Source organism: Microtus pennsylvanicus, chromosome 1, assembly GCF_037038515.1.
Source record: "Microtus pennsylvanicus isolate mMicPen1 chromosome 1, mMicPen1.hap1, whole genome shotgun sequence".
NCBI classification, from domain to species: domain Eukaryota; kingdom Metazoa; phylum Chordata; class Mammalia; order Rodentia; family Cricetidae; genus Microtus; species Microtus pennsylvanicus.
Window position 1 is genome coordinate 94,497,331 of NC_134579.1, and position 22,102 is coordinate 94,519,432.

Consider the following 22,102-nt stretch of genomic DNA (forward strand, 5'->3'; position numbering starts at 1 on the left):
TCCTGGAGTCCAAGACGACCACAACCACCCAGAGTGAACTAAGTGTGCAAAGAGGATCCATGGAGAATCCATGCAAACCACAGGATGTAGTAATATCATTCTGTAGTAATATGAGCAGCGGGGCTGCGTCCCCAGCACCCCGGCCGCCTGCTAGCTTATGCCTGAAATAACAACACACAGACTGTATTCATTTAAACACTGCTTGGCCCATTTCTTCTAGCCTCTTCCAGGCTAATTCTCATATATTAATTTAGCCCATTTCTAATCATCTGTGTAACACCGCTAGGTGCGCTTACCAGGAAGATTCTAGCCTACGTCCATCCTGGGTCGGAGCTTCATCGCGTGTGCCTCAGAGAGCAGAGCTATCGCGTGTCTGCCTGGGAGAGGGGAGCATGGCGTCTCTCTCTGAGCTCACTTCCTCTTCCTCCCAGCATTCTGTTCTGTTTACTCCTCCCACCTATATTTTAACCTATGAGGGCCAAGCAGTTTCTTTATTGCTTAACCAATGAAATCAACAGATTGATATATGACACTCCCACATCAACAGGAAACATTGGGCATAGAAACCTGATGAGACACACTAAGATTTAGTTCTAGAATTTAAGTGCTTTTGTTAATTAATTTCCCTAAATACATTTTTTGTTGGTTTTGAGCCCCCCCCCCAAAAAAAACACAAAAAAAAAACCCTTGCTATGTAGGCCAGGTTGGCCTTGAACTCTTGACTTTTTTGTTTCAGGCTCCTGAATGCTAGGATTACAGGCCTGTGCCTCCAGGCCTGGCACCATAAAATGGATTGAAGTTTTAAATCTCATTTTAAAATCTCATTTTGCTGAGCTCCTCTAAGGCTTACTCAGACCCCTGACTCAGTCTTGGTGTACGTGGGTGTGACGGTCCATTTGGATGACTAGAGCTGACGGTGGGAGCATTTCCAGACGATGTGTTCTCGGGCAGTTCTTCCCCTTAATTACGTTTCCTGTCACCTCTCATTAAATCAGGACAACTTTTAAAAATCCATTTCAAGGTAAAAGCATATGCAATTCATGTAAGATCTCATAATGGTGATTACATGATGTTGCTCTCATGGGGAACCCCTCCCCACTCCCCATGCAGTTTGCTCCATTGCCAGAGTTCGCTGGAAATCACATGACCTCAGAGGAATGTAGGAGGGCCCCACTCGATACACAGTTACAAGTCTATGCCTAACAGTCTCCCCCCCCCAGAAATTCAGCAAGAGAGCGGCCCCCTTTCAGAGGAAGAATGTCAGAATTGCCACTTACTGAAAAATAGTAGTTACTACATGGGAGGATGGGAGGGTTTCTACTGGGGGGCATTTCGTGTCAGATGGGAACCCTATGCCCTGCAGTAGTGGAGAATGTGCTTATTTCTGAAATAGAAATGGCGCCCAGCTTCTCGTTTGCAGAGCTAAGCTTCAGGGGCTGCTGTGGTATGAGGAGGAGAACGAGGCCACACAAGAGAAGGCTTTCCACTCAACATCTGTGCCCTTCCTCTCTCAGCCTCCTCCATGGCTGCGCGAATGGAGTTGGAGCTGGAGAGAACGGAAACACAGCGTGTTTAGGAGTGGCCGTGATGAGGGGACCTGGAGTGGGAACCGGAGGCTTCAGGCCCTTTGGCCGGCAAAGACCAGGTCTGACCTAAGCCACTGGAAGGGACTCCTGGTCAGAGATGACTCTGCGTTCACCAAGAACTGAAGGGTGGGGCGGATATGGTTGGACACAGGTGTGGCCTGCTCTCCTGCTCTAAGTCCTTGGCATTGGCTCTCGAGGGTAGCCGAGCGTCACAGCAGGCGCATGTGCCAAGGTCATTGGCTGGGTCTTGGACTGTTCTGCATCGTCCCATGACCCCAGTATTTGGTGAGCAGGTTCTATATGCCAGATACCTGGTGACAATTTTCCAAACCCTGTCTTGTTACTCCTGGAAGCTCTGAGCATAATACTTAACTGTGCTTTCTCTGAAGCCAGGTTCCAATAGTCAATAGTGTATATAGAGAGATCACGTGCCTCTTAGGAAGCTGCTAGCATGAAAGCTAAACCAGTCTGGTCTTTTTTTTTTTTTTTTGATGAGGTGCCTTTAAAGCTCATTAGCGAGCCAGGGACAGCGGGAGCACTTGCCCCCTGCTTCCCAAGCTAGCTGCGGACACCTGCTTGTCCAGGTGCTCTCCGTTCATCCTATGACTGGAAAGTCATGGGCAATGATCAGCTACCTGACTGAACCTCAGAAAAGGAGGGAGTCTCCAGCCCCAGGACATACATTAGATAAAAGCTTTTCATCCTGAACCAATTGGATAGGGAATTTAGGGCATCTTTTTTCCTGCCTTTTCTATAGGCTGAGGCTAGACTTTGCAAGGTCATAAAATGAACTGCTTCCCTCTCCCTACTCGGGGTCTCCAGCGCTCTCATTATGAAGCAGGGCCATTGTTTCTCACCAAAGCAAGGTTTACTTCCCAGCGCTGAGTGAGTGGGGGACACTGCTTATCCAGGTCCAAACAGACAGGAAAAGAGACTTTTCATCTATATGGGTCTTGGTAATGGATTGCCTTGTAAAGCCCGTGTCATATGTGCGTGCGTGCATGCATGCATGTGTGTGTGTGTGTGTGTGTGTGAACATGGGGGCAGGAAGTTATCTGTAACTTCCTGTGTAACCACACAGTAAAGTCATGGACAGGATAATGGGTACAATGAGCCACAGGAAGGAGGGACAATGACGTGTGGAACAGGAGAGCTGCCTCAGAGCTGAAAGGACAGAAAGGCAGGAAAAGTTCCCATTCCAGAAAAATAAACCATCGTGATAGGGCCTTGGCACGTGACTTAGCAGGCAGAGTGCTTGTCTCGTATGCAGGAGTCTTTTGAGTGCCATCCCCGGCACTGCATAAATCAGGTGTGGTGGCTCATACCTAGACTCACGGCACTTGAGAGCTGAGAGGTGGACGTGGGCAGACCAGGTGCTCAAGGTCATCCTGGGCTACGCAGCAAGTTTGAGGCCAGGCTAGGTTATATAAGATTCTATCTCAAAAAATTAATTAATTAGAGCCGGGCGGTGGTGGCGCACGCCTTTAATCCCAGCACTTGGGAGGCAGAGGTAGGCGGATCTCTCTGAGTTCGAGACCAGCCTGGTCTACAAGAGCTAGATCCAGGACAGGCTCCAAAACCACAGAGAAACCCTGTCTCGAAAAACCAAAAAAAAATTAATTAATTGTCTAATTAACTAATATTAAAAGCACCCTCCTTTTCTGTAGGTTGCATGGATGTGGCGCCCAGTCCTTATCACCTGGTGGATAGAGAGAGGTCTTTTGAGAGCCACGGTCTTAGGCCCATATACTCTGGGGAACCCAGTTACTGAGGGGAGCTACAGGGTCTGCTGATTCCGCTGTCTTTGGGGCAGACTAAAGGAAAGGCCTTTTTTCTCATCTTCCTTCTTCTGGAGCCCTAGCTTGAGCTACAGACAAGGAAGCGAGAGCTGCACAATGGTGACTTCCTTCAGCTAAGTCACAGGCTAGCTATTGAGTCCTAGGGTCCAGTGTCCCCGGCCTTGATGGTCACTGTCCTCCCAGAAGGATTTAAAGACTCCCCCGCCCCGGAAATCCCCATCCGGTACTCCCATACTCACCCATGGCTCGACATGGGATGTCCACAGTTTCTTCCACTTCTCCTAAAATCCGACTCTCGGGCTCAGCAGTGAAATATGGTGGCTCTTTAAACAAGGAAAAGAAAATGGCCCCTAAGTAAAGGAGTGCTTTTGTCTGAATGGGAAATGTCCTCCCTGGGCACACGTTTGTACTCTTGATCCCCAGACGGTGGCACGGTGGTGGAAGGTTGTGGAACTTTTAAGAGGTGGGGCCCTACTGGAGGAAGTGAGCCCCTGAGGATGGACCTTGAGGCTTTGTAGCCAGACCCCACTTTCCGCTTATTCTTTGCTTCCAGAGTGTGGACGCCGTGAACAGCCAGGCGGCTGCTCTGGCCACCGTGCCTTCCATGCCTGTCAGCATTTCTTCCCCATCACGATGGACCACATCCTTTTGGACCTGCGAGACAATAGTCAACCCTTCCTCCTTTCAACTGCCTTGGTCAGGACGTTTAATCATAACAGTAAAAAAGTGACTAACACAAAAAGGATGTCAAGGACCACAGTGGTTTCTGTTTGTCTGTTTCTGTCTGTCTGTCTCTCTCTCGTGTGTGTGCATGTGTGTGTGCGTGCATGTGTGTGTGTGTGTGTGTGTGTGTGCGCGCGCGCAGACCAGAGGTCAATGTCAGGTGTCTTCTTCAACGGTTCCTCTCTTTATTTTTTGAGACAGGGTCTTCACTCAGTCTGAAGTGCACCCACTTTAGCTAGACTAGGATCCTCGTGTCTTACCTTCCTCCACCCCGTCACGAAGATCACAGGTGTGCACTGCCATGCCTGGCTTATTATTTGAGTGCTGGGGGCCTTAACTCAGGCCCTCAGAATGTGCGGCAAGTACTTTATGGACCAAGTCATCTCCCCAGTTCCAAATCTGAGATCTTACATGTTTTTTTTTTCTAAACACGTCATCACCAGTCACCACCACACTCACAAACTCAAATTTGGGGAGCAGCAGACAAAGGCGATTAATATTCTAAGGTTCCAGAAAACAAATTACCACTCAGGGCGATGGCTACTTCTCAGTTTGTGGGCTTGAGATCACGGCATATCTTAATTCACGTTTTAGAAAGGGCATCCCAAGAGCTTCGTAAGGTATATTTACAGCACAGTACTTTATAGGCGTGTTTGTTTCCATCTCTAAACATAACACCAATGCGAAGCATGTTGAATAGCCCATAACAAGGGGCCAGGCCCAAGGCAAGGAGAGTGCAGCCTAGTATTTTTTTTTTAAGTCTTAGCAGTTCTCCGCCAAAACATAAATTTAACATGTCGATGGAATGCAAAATAGTGGTGGTGAAGGGGTGGCGGAGGGGTGGGAGTATGGGTCCAGAGACTCTCATCCATCCTTAGCAGGGAGGGAAACTCCCGAGGAGTTCTGTTCTGTAGATGCTCCCCTTGCGTGGGCCACAGGAAACAGCGGCTGTATCAGACAATGGTTTCCTGGGACTGTAAATTCCAATATTTTCTGCAGTTTATTCAGCAGAATTCAGCAGAGGCATGGCCGGGCTCAGGGGCATTAAGGCAGCAGAGGTACTTCATTATCACGGTGACAAAGGCTCTTGTGTTCACTTTCTGCGTGATAATTAATTTCTGGAGACATCTTCTTTTCATTGTAATAGTGTTAAATGTGGATAATAAGGCTTGGCGTGCCTCCTGTATTGACCACTTCTTAAAAAATTCGGGTGGGACCTAAAGTGTGTGTGTGTGGGGTGGAGATGAAAACATACCAGTTCAAAGGAAAAAAAGGACTAAAGGCTTCTGAATGGGCAGAACGTGGGTATCAACTCTGCAATTACTTGGACCTCTTGAGCAGAAACATCTGCCTCAGCTACTCACTTGCACTGTGGAGACAGCTGTGGATTCACTAGGCGGGAGCAGAACCCTCCAATATGGGGGTCTTGTGTGTATAGACCGGACTTGGAGGCACTCTGCTAATATTCGCTTTCCTAGCTGGTCCTCGCGCGCACACACACATATTCCCCGCTCAGCCGTGTCTCTCTAATCAATACTAACGCTAGCAGCGCTATTTATGTTCCAACACCATAGCGGTGCTGTCTGTCAAGGACCTTACGCACAGGTCACGGCTCATATTCATCAGTGGATGCTAAAGTCAATAGCTACCATCCTGGTCCTGATTAAAGGCATGCGAGGGCAAAGGGGGGAAATTAAGTTAAATATCAACATTTGCTCATGATTAATTACAGTTTCCATTCCCTCAGTCAAACATCCTATTTTTAGGTAACGGTGAAGTTCCAAGCCAAAAATATAGAAAAAGTTCATGTATCCTTTCCTGGGTTTACCCGTGGAACTCTGTCCTCATAGGATAACAACTACAATCATCTTCATCAAAACGACTTTCCCAAGAGACGCTCCTACGCCTATTGACATTGTCTAGTAGAGGGAGGAGGCAGGTAAGGTCATTAGACCCCCCTTAACTGAGACTTCAGCCACTCCTTCCGGCACCTCTCAGCCATCTGCATGTAATTCTGCCCCAGCTGAACAGGGCCTCCTGGTTGTGGGAGGCGCTAGAGTACAGAGAGTGTGGAAAGTTCACTGAAGTGGGGACTCCATCTGTGTGGCGGTGGGGGCCTTGTCATCCACGCTAGAATGCTTTTTGGTGAGGTGGCTACTTTTGGGGCAACCATGGTCCTGTAAGTGACCTCTAACCCATGCCTTGAAAGTAATCCCCGTAGACTTGTAAACTCATTGGTTCATAAAGCTAGACCTCATCCTGGTATCTGCCTTGAAGTATACATCTTGCTTAAGTCTTCCTAGGTCTAGATCAACAATCACCCCACTGGTAACGCCTCCTTAAACTAAGTCTGATCACCTCCAGGCTGTCACTCATGTGATCAACAGATTTGATCTTCACTGCCCCTTCAGGCTTCTGCTTGTGTGTGCATGCACATGTGTTTAGTCCCATGCAGGGTCATGTGTCTATACTGCACTGGAATGCAGAATGGTCCTTCATCCTGAAGATGCTCTCCACCCCTAACCCCTGTGTCTGGTCCAGGGCCAACCCCCTACTTTTGTTAGACTTTCATTTTAAGAATGTTTTGTGAACAGTTATGCTGCATGAAGTGGCTGTCTTCCCGCCACGTAATTCCCTCAGGATGTGTCCAAGAGGACACACTTGAGAACATACATATACCAGTCCCATGGATGCCCAGCACCTCCAGGGCCACAGTGCCTTCTCCAGTGTGGTGGTTTGAATGAGAATTCCCCCTCCCTATGAGCTCATGCATTTGAATACTTGATCCCCATTTGATGGCACCGTTTGGGAAGAATTAGGAGGTGTGTTTTCATTAGAGAAGGTGAGTCACTGAGGACTGACTTTGTGATGTGGGAGGGTCTTGTGTTACTTTCATTGATTAATAAAGAAACTGCCTTTTGATAGGACAGCAGCTTAGATAGGCAGAGTAGACTGAACAGATGCTGGGAGAAAGATAGCAGAGTCAGTCAGATGCCATGATGCTCCAATCCGAGATGGACGTAGGTTAGGATCTTTCCCAGTAAACCACCACCTCGTGGCGCTATACAGATTTAATAGAAATGGGTTAATTAAGATGTGAGAGTTAGCCAAGAAGAGGCTAGATATAATGGGACAGGCAGTGTTTAAATGAATACAGTTTCCATGTAATTATTTCGGGTAAAGCTACCCGGGGCGTCCGGGAGCCGGGCAGGATGGAACAAAGGGCCCGTGCTCCTCTCAGGCGATGGGAAGCAGCCTGCTGCTCTTTTACAACTTTGAGGTTTCCAAAGTCTTCATCACCTCCAATTAGTGTCTCTGTCTCATGTTTTTGGATTAGGATGTAAGCTCTCAGCTACTCCTCCAGTGCCATGCCTATCTACCTGCCACCATGCTCCCTGTCAATGACCTCACCCTCTGAAATTGCAAATCTCCCCAGTAAACTCTTTCTTTTATAAGTTGCCTTGGTCATGGTGTCTTTTCACGGTAATGGAAACTTTACCCAGAAACCCAGATGTCATGTATAGTTTCTGCTTCCTAGGACTGTGCAGTGGCACCTGGCTGAGGATGGAGACAAAGAATCCACGCAGTGTCCCTGGGGACGGGCTACCTGAGGGGGTGCACCTCACCTCCAGCAGAAGCCAGGCAGCTGTGGTGCACACCTCACAGCTGGGCCGATGTGCTCCCCCACTTTACAGCACATCCCTCATGAATGTGGGAAAGGCACCAGGAAACCGGGACCCTTCGGGGCAGCCTGGTGCACCCTGTTCCTGGAAGCCTGCCAGGTAGGTGAGGTGACAGGCCAGGAGGGGGCTCACAAGGGTCCTCCCCCACCCGTGACTGCTTGTTTCCACAAAGTCTGCAGGGAGGGCAGAGTGGGGCATTTACTAGGCCTGCAGCTGTGAGGACTTCCAACTGAGCCACACGGGGACACTCTGAGGACAGTCATTTAAAGCACATGCTTTTTTACCACTTCATCTTCCAAGGGCACTGGGCAAGCCTATGTCTTGGCAAATGGGAGACTTTTTGAGAGTGAGTGCCAGCTGGCACAAGTCAGTACTGGGCATTAACTATTGATAAACCGGGGATTGAAATGGACACTTCTGTCCTCAGAGATAAGATAAAGGCATCAGAAGAGTCTCATGCCCTGCATGAGCCCAGAGTCAAGACAAAGCCAACAGGGGCTTAGTGTCCTACAGACAGCCCAACTGCAGTAATCAGAACCAGAGTTAGGGTCCTCCCTACATAGCCGCAAACTGGGACGTTGGATGAATTCCTCTACTCCAGCTCAACAGGGGCTTGAAGCACAGGTTCTGGCTTGCAGAGCCAGTCCCAGTAGAGGTGGTCAATGCATACCCAGGCTGTGTTGTACAGCCCTTGGGCTTGGTAGTGAATTCAGTCTGCATTCCAGGCTTCTTAGTACATTTTCCATATTGGCTTCCCCTCCCTCTAGAAGGCCCAGTTCTTGTACTATTCTGTCTTTGGCTTCAGTCACTGTACACATTGGGTGCCTTGTCCACGGTAGTGGGCAGGAAGAACGGTCTCTAGGGATAGCTACACCAGATCCCCTGGAACCTATACATTCTGTATGTGACATGATGAGTTCTGCAGAGGGGATGAAGGTCATTAATCTTAACATGGGAAGAGTGGGAGAGCAGGGTTACCTGAGCGGCCATGTCTAATGGCGTGAGCCCTTATGGTGGAGAACTTTCTCTGTGAGGAATCAGGAGAGGCAAGAGGCCTGGAAAAGATTGAAGATGGAAGGAATGGAGGAAGGGAGGAGAAAAAAATGGGAAGGGTGAGGAGTAGGGAGGGAGGGGAAGGAAAAGAGAAAGGGGAAAGACAGATGGTAGCAAGGGGGATGGGTAAGGGAAGGGTAGGTGGGGGTGAAGGAGGAATCAAGGGGAGAGGGAAGAAGAAGAGAGAGGAACTGGACACTTTAATGTGGGGACATAAACACCTATTAGGTGCTCGGTGTCGGCTGCAGAATGGCTGCTCATCTGAGACACTGTATTCTAAAACAGAGTATCTGGATTTCGGAGAGGTCTGTATACAGGGAATTGGAATAGTTTTACAAGAAACACACAGATCTTCTGTAATGGTCTCTCTGGTGGTCAGTCTTCATCGTCAGCTTTAGAATCACCATGGAGACACACCTCTGGGAGTGTCTATGAGGATGCTTCCAGAAAGGTTTAACTGAGGAGGGATGCACAGCCCCTCCCTACATGGGCGGCACCATTCCCTAGGCTGGACTAGATAAAAAGGAGAAAGTAAGCACCAGCACCCATCTCTCTCTCCTTCCTGACTGCGGATGGCATGTGACCAGCTCCTCACACTCCTGCCACCATGCCTTCCCCGCCATGGTGGACTGACTGTTCCTCAGAACTGTGAGCGAAAGAAATACCCCCTTCCTTAAGTTACTGCTGTCAGGTTTGTTTTTTTTTAAAATCACAACAATGAGAACAGTCACTAATGCCATCACTCTCCACTCCTAGTACCCGGGTGGGTGTGAAGGAGCTCTGTGGACACTGGAGGGTGCGATGGGCACAGACCAGCTGTGGTTCCTGCAGGACATGCTGAATCTGTCCATCGTGAGGGAAAGATGTACAAGTATCCCCACAGTGATCCAAGGTGCTATAACTGGTAAGAGCCACTGCTCTGGTTTCATTTCTATTACTGTGATAAAATAGCCCAACAAAAAGCACCTTCGGGGAGACTGGGTCCATGTGAGCTCACAGTGCCAGGCTGCAGTCCACCACAGCAGGAAGAACAGGTGGCAGAGACTAAAGACAGCCAGTTGTATCTCATCTGCAGTCAAGACCAGAAACCGTGATTGCATGCGTGCTTGGTACTTGGCTTGCTTTCTCCACAGTCCAGGGCTCAACGTCAAGGAACAGTGCTGGCCACTTTCAGAATGGGTCTTCCTACATCAATTAATTTGATTGAGGCAGTCCCTTGCAGACATGCCCACAGGCCCACCTGCGTGAGACAGTCCCTCACTGACACTCCTTCCAGGGGCTCCTAGCTTGGGTCACATTGACAATAAGAGGTAACTATCACGGTTGCCATCCTTTATTTATCCTGAAGAAAGCACCGATGCTTCCATGGATGTCAAGAGCACCCTGGCTCTTAGTGTGGAACGAGTGTGATGTGTGCACTCACTAAAGTGATGTGTGCACTCATTAGTGTGACGTGCACACTGTAGTAGCTGCACCATGCAGCATATACTATGACAGAGCATGCCAACGGCACACGAAGTCATCCTTTCAGCTCTTCTGCAGCTATCTTACTCCATTGCCTCTGGGCTAGTAGCCTTATCTAGTGGCCCACGCCAAGGATTGGGACCAAGGTCAACAACACCAAAGACTCCCATTAAACTTGGTTAAAAGTGCAGCCAGAAGCGAGCCCTAAAGCCTACACTTAGGCCTCCCTGTCACATACCTTGCTACCATGTGCCAATTGCTACAGAGTATAGCTGAGACTCTTACAGTGATGTCTGAGAGGTTCTCAAGGGACACCTAGTCTCAATGACAGGTAAGCTTGCCAGAAACTGAAGAGTGGACATCCAAGGTCAGCCACAGGCAGTTGCTCAGAGCTGGAGCGGACATAGTCAAGTCTAGGGTTTACCTCCACCAAAGTCAGCCATGATCAATCCCTGGTCTAGAGCGGCACTGGCTGGGCACAGCACAGTAGAGCCCACAGGCCTTTAGCAGAATCGGGGGTAGGGCTTTTCCTTGATAGCCTCACCAGTGTTTCCCACCCACCATGGTAGGCAAATTTGGTTTCTATTCCCAGAAGATGCCACCAAGGAGAAGCTGGTGGTTCAGTGGGAAGTCGTGCACCACAGGGAGGCAGGGGCCATGTGACACAGCAGCCTCTGAGCGTCAGAGCAGTGGTGTGGTGTCTCACCAGCTAGGTCAGGAGTAGAAGAGGTCAGGCATAGGGACAGCACAGCAGGACAACTGAGCAGTGAGGAGGTAGGGGACAGGGCCCCGGGATCTGCAGGGTGGGCACCAGGCACCTCCAGGGATCAGAGCTTGGATTCCTGTTTAGACCACAGGAATTGAGCAATCCAAGTAGAAGCTGACAGGCAGCGTAAACAGCCGCCGCCGCCGCCTGTCTCGTCTCATCAGAGTGAGACACACGTAATTGGAAGGCGATTCCTTTCTGCTCTCATTCATCTGCATGCTCATATCAATCGCTCGCTCCCCAGTTCTGCTGGTGACAGGCTGGGAGATTGGTCACACTTCCCCAGAATCCCTCCCCGATGGGGCGGCCAGGCTTGGGGACAATCTCTGAGTCCTTTGAATCAGCAGAGATACTTTCTTCAGGGTTTCTCCAGTGTGACCCAACTACAAAGTTCCACCTGTCACAACTTCTAAACAAAGGGGGCTTCAAGTCAACCTTTTCGAGATAGGAAGCCTTGAGGCTGACAGGCGACTCTGGGGTAAGCTTGCCGCAAGAGCACGGGGGCCTGAGCTTGCACCCTTGGCATACATGTAAAAAGATGGGCATGCTATTGTGCCCCTATAACTCTAGCACTGGCGAATGGAGTAGGAAGAGACAGGAGGATCCCTGGAGCCTGATGGACAGCCAGTCTAGATGAATTGCTGAGATAAGGTTCAATGAGAGACCCTGCCTCAAAGCACAAGGCAGATGGGCTGGAGGTGGCTCAGGGGTTAAGAGCGTGTTGACTAACACACCAGGGTTCAGTCCCAAGCACCCACATCAGGAGGCTCACACTTGTCTTTGACTCCAGATCTAGGGGATCTGACACTCTCCTCAGACTTATGCAGGCAGGTTTACACACACACACACACACACACACACACACACACACATACACACACCTATTTTTTTTAATCTCAAAAATGGGTTTGAGGGTGATTGAGAAAGATAGTCAACGTCAGCACATATGAACATGTGCACACACATACACACATATAAACACAGAAGAGTGAAAGTCTGTTCCTGTACCTTTATAAGTCATAACGTGAGTTATGATGAGTGCTGAGCACAGAAACCCATTCTGCGATGAATTCGAGATCAAAGTTAGGATGATAGATTTAAATACTTGAGGAGGGAATGGTGACGGAGACAAACATTTGAGTTTATAGGGAGATAAATTTTCTCTCTTGTTTAAATTACCTTAAAATGTTTTTAACACAATACAGTCCTGTCTGCCAGAGATTTACACATCACAAATTTTAATTTTGGTTCGATCTATAATGTGCCGTGCTTAGACAGCCATAGATCAACCTCGATGGAGGTCTCTGCTGAGGACGGATGTCATCTCTACATCCATATCTAGCACTGGCAGCTGGAGCAGAGCTCAGATGCTCGGGTGGGATCAGCAGTGATTGGTGACTGGTCCGTGGCTCAGGTCCTCTGATCATTCCAGGACCTCTTCTGGAGGGGGCTGACAGGCTGCATTTAGCAGAGTCACTCTCTAAAGCACGAATCCCTCTCCTGATGTCTAACAAACATGAGGACGCTCAGGGCAACGGCCTTCTATGCAATGCTCCTCAATGCTTGCTAATTCCACCGGAACCTAGCTGCTTTTTCTTTTCATATTTTGCAAAATGGCAAACCGCAAAATGTATTACTGAAAGAGCAATTGTTCGGAGAGGTTTTTTTCTCTCTCCATTTTCAACCCCTTTCATTTCAGATAGGAGACGGACTGAAGCGGCCTTTGAGGTACCCTCCATCAGCAGTGACTTCCACTGAGGAGTACGGGTCACCAGGACCGCAGCTGCAGACATTTAAGAACAGACTGGTGACCGTGCAGGAAGCTGGGAAAATAAAATGTGGGTACTTGCCTCCCACTGTAATGTGCCATGTCATAATCTAGTGATAAGCTTACAAATCCCTCAGCCACAGCCCGTCATGCTTCCACGGCTCTGATCTCCCACTATTTAGAGAGAGGCCACTCCGGTGCATTTTGCTTCACCTTTGGCCTGTTTTAAAAACAAACAAACAAACAAACAAACAAACAAACTATCTCTGTTCCTCTGTTCTTACCTTTCAGTTCGAACAAAGATAACAGCCAGTACTTCCCATTTCCTTCGGAGTCCAGGCTGCACGGGCTGACTTCTGAGTACAGACCAAGAGTCAGGGAGACTTAGGGAGAAGTTTGGGGCAAGAGAAAGGCCAGGAGATGCAGGCAATGTCTGCAGTGAGTACTTAGCTCTATCTCCACCCTCAAGTTTTATGGTGGGAAATGGTTATGGTTTGAGCATGGAATGTCCTCAATAGGCTCCCATGTTGCAGTGTTTGGTCCCCAGCTGGTGGCGCCATTTTGGGCTACATTGGAACTTTTGGTGGAGTTTGGCTATAGGGCACAGACCTTCACGTGCACCCTGTGGCATATGAGCATCCCCTCCCCAGACACGTATATACAACAAACAAACACATGAATGTAATGAAAAATAAAAGTCGGTGGGGATGGAGGAGATGGTCAAGCCAGTGCCTTGTTCACTGCAGAAGCAGGGGTACCTGCTGCACCCACATAAAAAGTAAGGCACAGCGGAAGATCATCTAGAATCCCAGCACTGGGGCTGAAGACGGCTTGATCCTGGGAGCTGGCTGGCCAGCTAGCCAGATGACCAAGCTCGGAGTCCCAGTAAGAGACCCTATCTCCAGAAATAAATTGGAGGGTAGCAGAGGAGAGACACCCGGTGTCCGCCTCTGGCTTGCACATGTGTCTGCAGAAGAGGCACACACACACACACACACACACACACACACACACACACACACACACCCAAGTCAGCTATCCTGTCTTCCTGGAGCTGTGGGTACGGAGAGCTACCTGAAGTTGCAGCCAGCACCACTGCTGGCCTGAGCATTACCTATGATGGAAAGGAAGGCTCTGGCCCTGGCTGGCTCAAACGCGCTCCCTCGGAGTGTTGCCTCGCACACGTACAGCCCAGTGTCTGCCGATGTTGGGTTGCTGATGGTAAGGCGCCTCCCGTAGCTGTGCAGTCCGCTTGTGAGTCGAACTCCGTTTCTCTTCCAGTGCACACTCAGCTCCTCCAAGGGCCTGTGAAAGAGCGCAAGGGCATCGGTGACCGTGGTGCTGAATCATGTAGACGGCAGTAATAATAATTTCAGGTCTTCAGCACGAGTTGACAAAGCTAATTCTACCAGGAACCATGGCGGGTTGAACAATGGACATTTAAAAATCAATCCAGATACAGCTGCACTCCCTCACAGCTTCCCTCAACGAGACATTACGCTCAGGGCTATTGAGCAAGGATAGCTAATTGCGGCAGCAATGGACCGTATGTGCTAATGATTCCATTTGCCCAGGAAAAGAATGCTTAAAATAAATACTACTAGGGGAACCACAGCTACATGGGAGGTGTGGCCGTCTAAACTCCAGCCTGGAGTGAACAGGAAGTAAGTAGGCAGGGCACCACAGGCCAGGGAACCCTGATTGCTCTTCGGGCTGATGGGGGGGGGGGCTAATTGGGGGAGGGGGAGGGAAATGGGAGGCGGTGGGGGGGAAGAGACAGAAATCTTTAATAAATAAATAAATTAATAAAAAATAAAAATAAAAAAATGTAAAAAAAATTCAAAGACAAAAAAAAAAGAAAAAAAGAAAGGGAACTAGTTTTCCTTGGCTGCTCGGGGTATGGTAGAATATTATTCTAACCAGGCAAAGATGTGTTACATTTTTTTATGCTGCAGAATATTTTTTAACAGTGTAAAAGTATGCTACTTTTGTTTCTGCTGCGTTTATTTAATTATGTAAAGTTGTGTTGCATCTGTTCACCTTGCCTGTCTAAGGCACCCGATTGATCTAAGAAAGAGCTGAATGGCCAATAGCTGGGCAAGAGGAAGGATAAGCAGGGCTGTCAGGCAGAGAGAATAAATAGGAATAGAAATCTAGGCTAGAAATCTAGAAAAAAAAAGATGAAGAGGAGAACAAGAGAAGAATGAGGAGAGATACCAGTCAGACATAGAGAAGCAAGCAATGAAAATAAGATATACAGAAGAAAGGGAATAAGCCCCGAGGCCAAAGGTAAATAAAGAGAAACAGGTTAAGTTAAAGGAGTAGCCAGAAACATGCCTAAGCTAGACAGAGCATTCACAACTAATAATAAATCTTCCATGATTTGAGAGCTGATGGTGGCTTAAAAGAAAAAGTCTGGTACCCAGGGGCCTGGTTCATCTTTCCCCCAACAGCTTGGGTCATTGCTGCTGAGATTTCCCCAACACCAGGAGCTAAACTGAAAAGCTCCATCCACTGTAGAGGCAGTGTGAGGTTCCCACACGTGTGAGATCAAGTACCCCAGGACAAACAAGTCTGCTGCATTCAGGAGTGTGGGCTCGTGTGTCATTCTCCACATCACTGTCTCTTCACAGGGGGATTCACACATCTGGGTTCTCTCTCTCTCTCATCTTAGTGTGTGAGTGGTCAAGTGTGTGTGAGCACACGCGTGTGTGTGCGCATGTGCGTGCATGCATGTGTATGTGTGTGTAAGCTAGAGGTAGGTCAATGGGGGAGTCTTTATCACAACCCACCTTAGTTTTTGAGTCAGGGTCTCTCACTAACCTGCAGCTTGCCGTATCGGCTAGACTGGTTGACCAGCAAACCCCAGGGTTCCTCCTGTCTCTGTCCCTCCAATGCTAGGATTACAGAAGTGAGACGCCACGTCCCGCTTTAACGGGGAGTCTAGGGAATTGAACTTGGGTCCTCATGCTTGTGCAACAGGCGCTGTACTGACTAAGCCACCGCCCTGCCTTCTGGTACAGGTTCTGTGCCTTTATCTGAACTGCCCAGCTATTAGAAGTACTTGGTATTTTTCACCTGTCTTCCTCTGGAGTATTTGTATATTCTGAGTGACGTGGCATGGGGAGGGGACCCCAAGTCTAGACGGAAAATTCATTTGTGCTCCATCTGTACCTTGCACACTTAGCCCAAAGGGAATCCCCTTGCCTTATTTTCAGTGCATCGCTGTTTTGACTGCATCAGACGCATGAGATCAGGTTGGAATTTTCCACCGTGACTTCATGTCAAGGCTCAAAGTTCCAGATTTTGAAAGTATTTCAGGGCCTGGGTTTTCAGATGAGGGATGCCTCACCCACGTTCCCACTCCCAGAGCACACCCTGTACCTGGCGTTGGCTATGCACTCCAAGGTAGTCTCACTGGACCCCGCAACCACACTTCTGTTGCCTGGGGCAACCACGATGACAGGGGCCATGGCTTCATGGGTGTCAGTAGCTCCTGCGGCAGAGAAAACAAAACGTCCATGGAACTCACAGAATGGAAGGTGGGGTGACTGGGAAAAGACAGAAGAAGGATCATGCAAAACCACACCACGAGGAAGCTCAGAACCTCATGAGCCCTCGAGAGAGCCTGGAGTTTGGTATTTTCACATCACCCCTGGCCTCTGTCACACTGTATGAGATGGAGTCTAGGCATAGCCGGTCTCGTCTGCCGGCCACCTGTCCCCAGTGGGGACAATGTGCAGCAGCAAGCTTTGACAGGCTTGGAATGTTCCGAAATGCTTCCTTTTATTTCCCCCCCACTGATCTAAGCATTTGCTTATTGAGATCACCTGGCATACCCACTGTGGCAGTTAATCTTAATTGTCAACCTGATGAGATTTATAATCACCATGGAAACAAACCACGGGGCCTGTCTGTGACAGGGCTTCTAGGTTAGGCTGGCTGAATGGTACCACCTGTGGGTTGAGGACCCAGGCTGAAGGCAAAGGCAACAGTGAGTTGAGGACCAGCAGCCAGCCTGCTTCCCTTCTGTGGAGTTCCTGCCGCCACGCCTCCCTCACCGTGATGGGCTTTCACCCTCAAACCGTGTGTCAGAATCAAGCCTTCCTCCCATAAGTTGTCTTTGTCAGATAACCTATCAAAGCAAGGAGAAAAATAACATGCCCGCCATTTTCCAGCTAGATCAACCGGACAAATACCACAGGTCGGGAACTCCTCTAGGCACAGAGGTCACCGGCCCTGGTGACTCCCTGGGTGACTGCGTTCAGGTATCCAAGAGTCCCATTCTCTCTGCACTCACACTTCCCTTTGGTTTGCTGCTACCTAAACACCCTGAGTCCATTCTCCGTTTTGTGAGTATCAGACTATAAATAATTTAAGCTCACTTCTGGAGACAGGAAAGAAAAAGCCATATGCATTTTTTTCTGCTTTCCCCTAAAATATGGTTAGCATCAAAATTAAATGACCACGTCAACTTTAGTAACAGTTTATTTAGGAGAAATCAAGACCAAACATTCGTAGAGCAGGAATTTCAATACGGGGTGTGGCTATGAGCGGCCGGGAAGAAAAACAAATGTAAATGAGTGAGAAGCAAAATGCCCTCTTTGGATCCTCACACTGAGAGCCGGACAGTCCGGCTATGCAGAATTCGGGCTCATAGAGGGCTCTGATCTGTAGTGGCCTCACACCCATGGTGAGGGGTGGTAAAGAGGACCCTCTGACCAGCACAGGTTCTCCCCAGTGCTGTATCTGGTGTTTCTTGCTTAAGGATGGAGTGGTTTTACATTAGAGGTGCATGGGAATTATAAAAAGAAGATGGGACGGCGGGACTGAGGAGTTGACTCAGTAAACAAAATACTTGTCCTGCAAGCAGAAGGACCTGAATTCGATCTCCAGACCCACATAGAAAAGCTAGGAATGGTGGTGGTAAGTCAGACAGCCTGGCCTATGTGGTAAGTAAGACAGCCTGGCCTCTGTGGCAGGCTCCAGGCAGAGAAAACCTGTTTTTCTTTAAAAAAAAAAAAAAAGTAAGATGGTGCCTGAGTAATGACACCCCGAAGTTGTCCTCTGGATTCCACATGCATGCACACACATATACACCTGCACACACTTGTACAAACACACACACACACAGAGTTGTAACAGGAGGATCTCAAGTTCAAGGCCAGCTTAGGCTACATAGTAAGACTTTATCTCCAAAACAGAAAGAGAGAGAGAGAGAGAGAGAGAGAGAGAGGAACAAATGAACAAACAAAGTTGGTGCAAGGGAGTTGGCTCAGTCAGTACAGTGACTGTTACACAAACATGAGGACCCTTGGGACCCCAATACCCAATAAAAAGCTGGGTGTGTCTCTATAATCCCAGCACTGGGAAGGCAGAGACAAGAGGATCCCTGGGGGTTGCTAGCAAACTTATTTGGCCAAATTGGTGAGCTCTGGTTCAGTGAGAAAACCCTGTCTCAAAAATCAGGAGAAGGATGATTAAGGAAGGTAATTAACATTACCTTCTGACTTCCACATGCACAGACACATAAGTGCATGCACACACATCCCCCTACACATATGTACAAACATATCAGCACATAACACACACACATTTACAAATAACGATAACAAAGTACTTGGTGCAGGCAGGGCCAGCAAATACATTTTCTTAATCCTATACATTGAGTTCGTGATGGGAGATCTAGGTTCCCGGGGAGCTGGCAGCAGCCCTGGCCTTCCCCAACCTCTAGGCTCCTGAAGTTCCCTCTGGGACTCCCCTGGGAATTGTCCTGCTAACACCCTCCCTTAGACACTTCAGGGATGGCTCGCCAGATGTCAGAATGTCACGAAGGCTAGAGGGTAAACTAAACACCCATCTGAGGAGCGCCCAGCTTGTCACCTGTGAACGTCGCTGATGAGGAGAAATGACACAGAGAACTAATATTTGCAGGTGGTTATGAGGAGTGAAGGCGAGCAGCAGGGGGGAGTGAGAGGTCACCGAGCAGCCTTCTCCCTTGTCATTAGTCACTGCACAGCCGCCACAGCAGAGAGGGAGCCTGCACCCGGCGGTGGTCACCACCTGGGGAAGATGGCTCCAGCTGGAACCTCTCTTGCCTGGTCCACACAGACAGACTGAACTTTAGGCACGATTGCACAGCACTATCTTCCGAGCAGAGCAAGACCCCCTTTCCTAAGCTGTGCCTGCTTGCAAACGGGCCCAGCCCGATTTGCTGGCTGTTCAATTCCTTCCTAGAAGAAGCAAGTGAAGAAGGCCATGGGACGCTTCTCTGAGGATCCAGTCCCTCCTGTCAGGCAGGTGTATGCAATTCTGTCCTAACTGTATATGGCTGTAGGATCTGGGGATGGGGCAGGTATATATGGGGAAGACTAGCGTTGAGTTTCAGTCATGCAGCCTCAGGGGAGCCTTCATCCACACTGAGTACACACCTGCTTTATGGTCACCTGAGCTCCGCCCCATCGTCCCTCCCATGTTCTGTATGTGAGTTCTCAGCGTGAGCTTTGGTTTGTCATTGGGACCATCACAGGAGGGTATAGACACTGGCAAATTCCCACCCCCCACTTGGAGAAGCATCTCCAAACAGCAGGTGAAACTTGGTGCTATTGGGTGACAGGTGAAGCAGAAGCATCCTCCCACCTGGGCTCATAAGGATGCAGGGCATTTACTGGGCATCTTACTTTAAGCGCACATAAATTTGCTATGACAGGGCACTCTCACTCGACAGGGGGCAATGGGTTACTGGAAGGACTTGCTCCACTCAAGGTTACCTAGATGTCAGCCTGTCCTCTGTCCCATGCCCCCAATCCCTGGCTTCTGCATTCTTTCAGATGATGCTATGATCACACAGGACAGTGCTGAGAGAAGAAAAAAGGAGAAAGGAATGGAGATCATAATTACAATATAGACACAAGGCCACCAGAAAGGTGAATTTGACCTGTGCAAGCATCCATAGCAAGGTCAAAGTGAGGCTTGAGGAAATTCTGATTGCAAAGCCCGCATGGTTACTGTTGAAACTGTAAAGCAATGCAATAAAAGGAGCATAAGTAATTGAAATCCAGACACCCCCACAGCAAGGAGAGTACTCATTTTACACCTTGTTCTGACGTGCTTTCTCCCTGTGAAAGGATGCTTCCAATTTTATTTATTTATTGAGCCAGTGTGTCTTGTGTAGCTCGGGCTGGGTTTGAACTCTGAGATGATGTGCTGGCAAACTGTGGTTGTCAACTTGACCATCTGGGAAGAAGGAACCTCAGCTGAGGATTAATCCTATCAGATTGGCCCATGGATGTGTCTATGGGTCATTTCCTTGATTTCTAGTTGATATAGGAAGGCTCAACCCACTGTGGGCGGTGCCATTTCTAGGCAGGGTCCTGTTTAGGAAAAGTAGCTGACAATGAACCTAGGAGCAAGCCAGTGAGCAGCTTTCCTCCATGGCTCCTGCCTCTGTCTCTGCTCCAGTTTCTGCCCTGACTTCCCTCAGTGATGGACTATGAGTGGGACATATTAGCTGAAGAAACCCTTCTTCCCCATGCTTTGGGTCATGGTGCACACCACAGCAACAGAAAGCTAACCAGAACAGATGACTTCAAGCTTCTGTCTATTGCCTCCACCTTTCCAGCGCTGGGATTACAGGCATGGACCACCACACCTGGTCTTATGTGGTACTGGGAGCAGAAGCCAGGACCTCAGGAATGGCAGGCAAGCACTCTACCAACTGAGTTACATCCCCAGCTCTACTTCAGTTTTTCTTTTTGTTTATTTATTTGTTTGTTTTGTTTTGTTTTTTGGGTTCCTGAGACAAGATTTCTCTATATAACAGTCCTGGTTGTCCTGGAACTAGTTCTGTTGCCCAGGCTGGCCTCGAACTCACTGAGATCTGCCTGCCTCTGCCTCCCAAGTGCTGGGATTAAAGGCGTGCGCCACCACTACTTGGCTAGATTTTTAATTCAAGTATATACACACAGATTTAACATACTTAAACTAAAATGGCAATCTCTTCTAAACCTTTTTAGGAATGTAATGCCATGCATCCATTGTCAATCTTGATTCAGAAACTTTAAAGATTAATGAGAATGCTCTGTGCGACAGGTGAGCCTTGAGCTCACGCCTCTTCACGCATCACGTGTCCTCTGTAATTTACAGGTAGGTCATTCCTCAGATCAGCATTCAAGTTCACGCCCTGTTACCAGGAGTACATTGTGAATTGTGTGCGTGATATTTAGTGTATTTATGTATATTAAAAGGCACATGCATATATAAACTTAAATATCATATATAGTTAATACATACACACGTGTGCACACTCCTTTTGAAAATTAAGGCGATTAGAAACTCTGGGAAAACCAAGCATCTGCATAAAATAGAAGCTCATTCACTGAATACCATGAGGTTATGACGTGGGTCATCTTTGCATGGCAAAAGTAATAGGAATTCTATGCACATATCTCAATTTTCACTAATAATTACACAATCAGCAATCTGTAGTCAGACTAGAAAGATGCAACTCTGACCATGGAACAGGTATGTCATGAGTTTCAATGGTGGACAACTGTGGAGGACAGAAGAAAAACTCAGGAGAGTGGAGGCGAGCTGAAGAGAGGGGCTTTCAATCCCACAATGCAATAGGGAAGAAGAACTTCGTTCCCAGTGGGCTATGAAATAGGGGTATGTGGGTTTGGATATACCACACACACACACACACACACACACACACACACACACACACACGTAGGCGCACATACACACACCTTTGTGACTTTAAAATACTGTCTTTCTGTCTTTCTCTAGGAGTATGTATAGAAAGCTACAATAAGCTTTACAAAGCAGAAGTACTTTATTTCTGTCTGTCTGCCTGTCTGTCTGTCTGTCTCTCCTCCTTGTGGTGGTGGTGGGGTTGTTGAACCTAGGCCTAGTGCATGTAAGGCAACAGTTCTACAACCAAGCCACACCCCCAGTCCCTCACTGGACAATTCTAGTCAAGTGCTCTACCACTGAATTACATCCTCAGCCCTTTTCCCCTTTCTGTTTTGAGACAAGGTCTTACTAAGTTGCCCATTCTGGCTTTGTACTCTACCCATAGTGAATGAGCTTCCTGCTTCTATATCCCCAAGTAGCCAAGTCTCCAAGTCTCAGCTAAAAGTCTTTATTTCTGTGAGTCTGAAAGTATCTGAGACATAAGGCATGCGATCAACAAATCCTCAATGACGTATTTATTTATTATAAATAATCGGCATTGGGGGCCACAAGAAGGCTTAGCA

General features: G+C 48.4%; 1 protein-coding gene across 1 annotated transcript in view; it reads right to left on the reverse strand.

Moving 5' to 3' along the window:
- Sdk1 (sidekick cell adhesion molecule 1) overlaps positions 1-22,102 on the reverse strand; it is a 959,866-nt gene that overhangs the window by 251,998 nt on the left and 685,766 nt on the right. The window contains exons 6-8 of the mRNA XM_075974284.1: positions 16,227-16,338; positions 13,957-14,147; positions 3,625-3,708 (exon numbers count right to left, since the gene is read on the reverse strand). Coding sequence (XP_075830399.1) covers positions 3,625-3,708; positions 13,957-14,147; positions 16,227-16,338 — 387 coding nt within the window. The remainder of the gene's footprint in view (positions 1-3,624; positions 3,709-13,956; positions 14,148-16,226; positions 16,339-22,102) is intronic.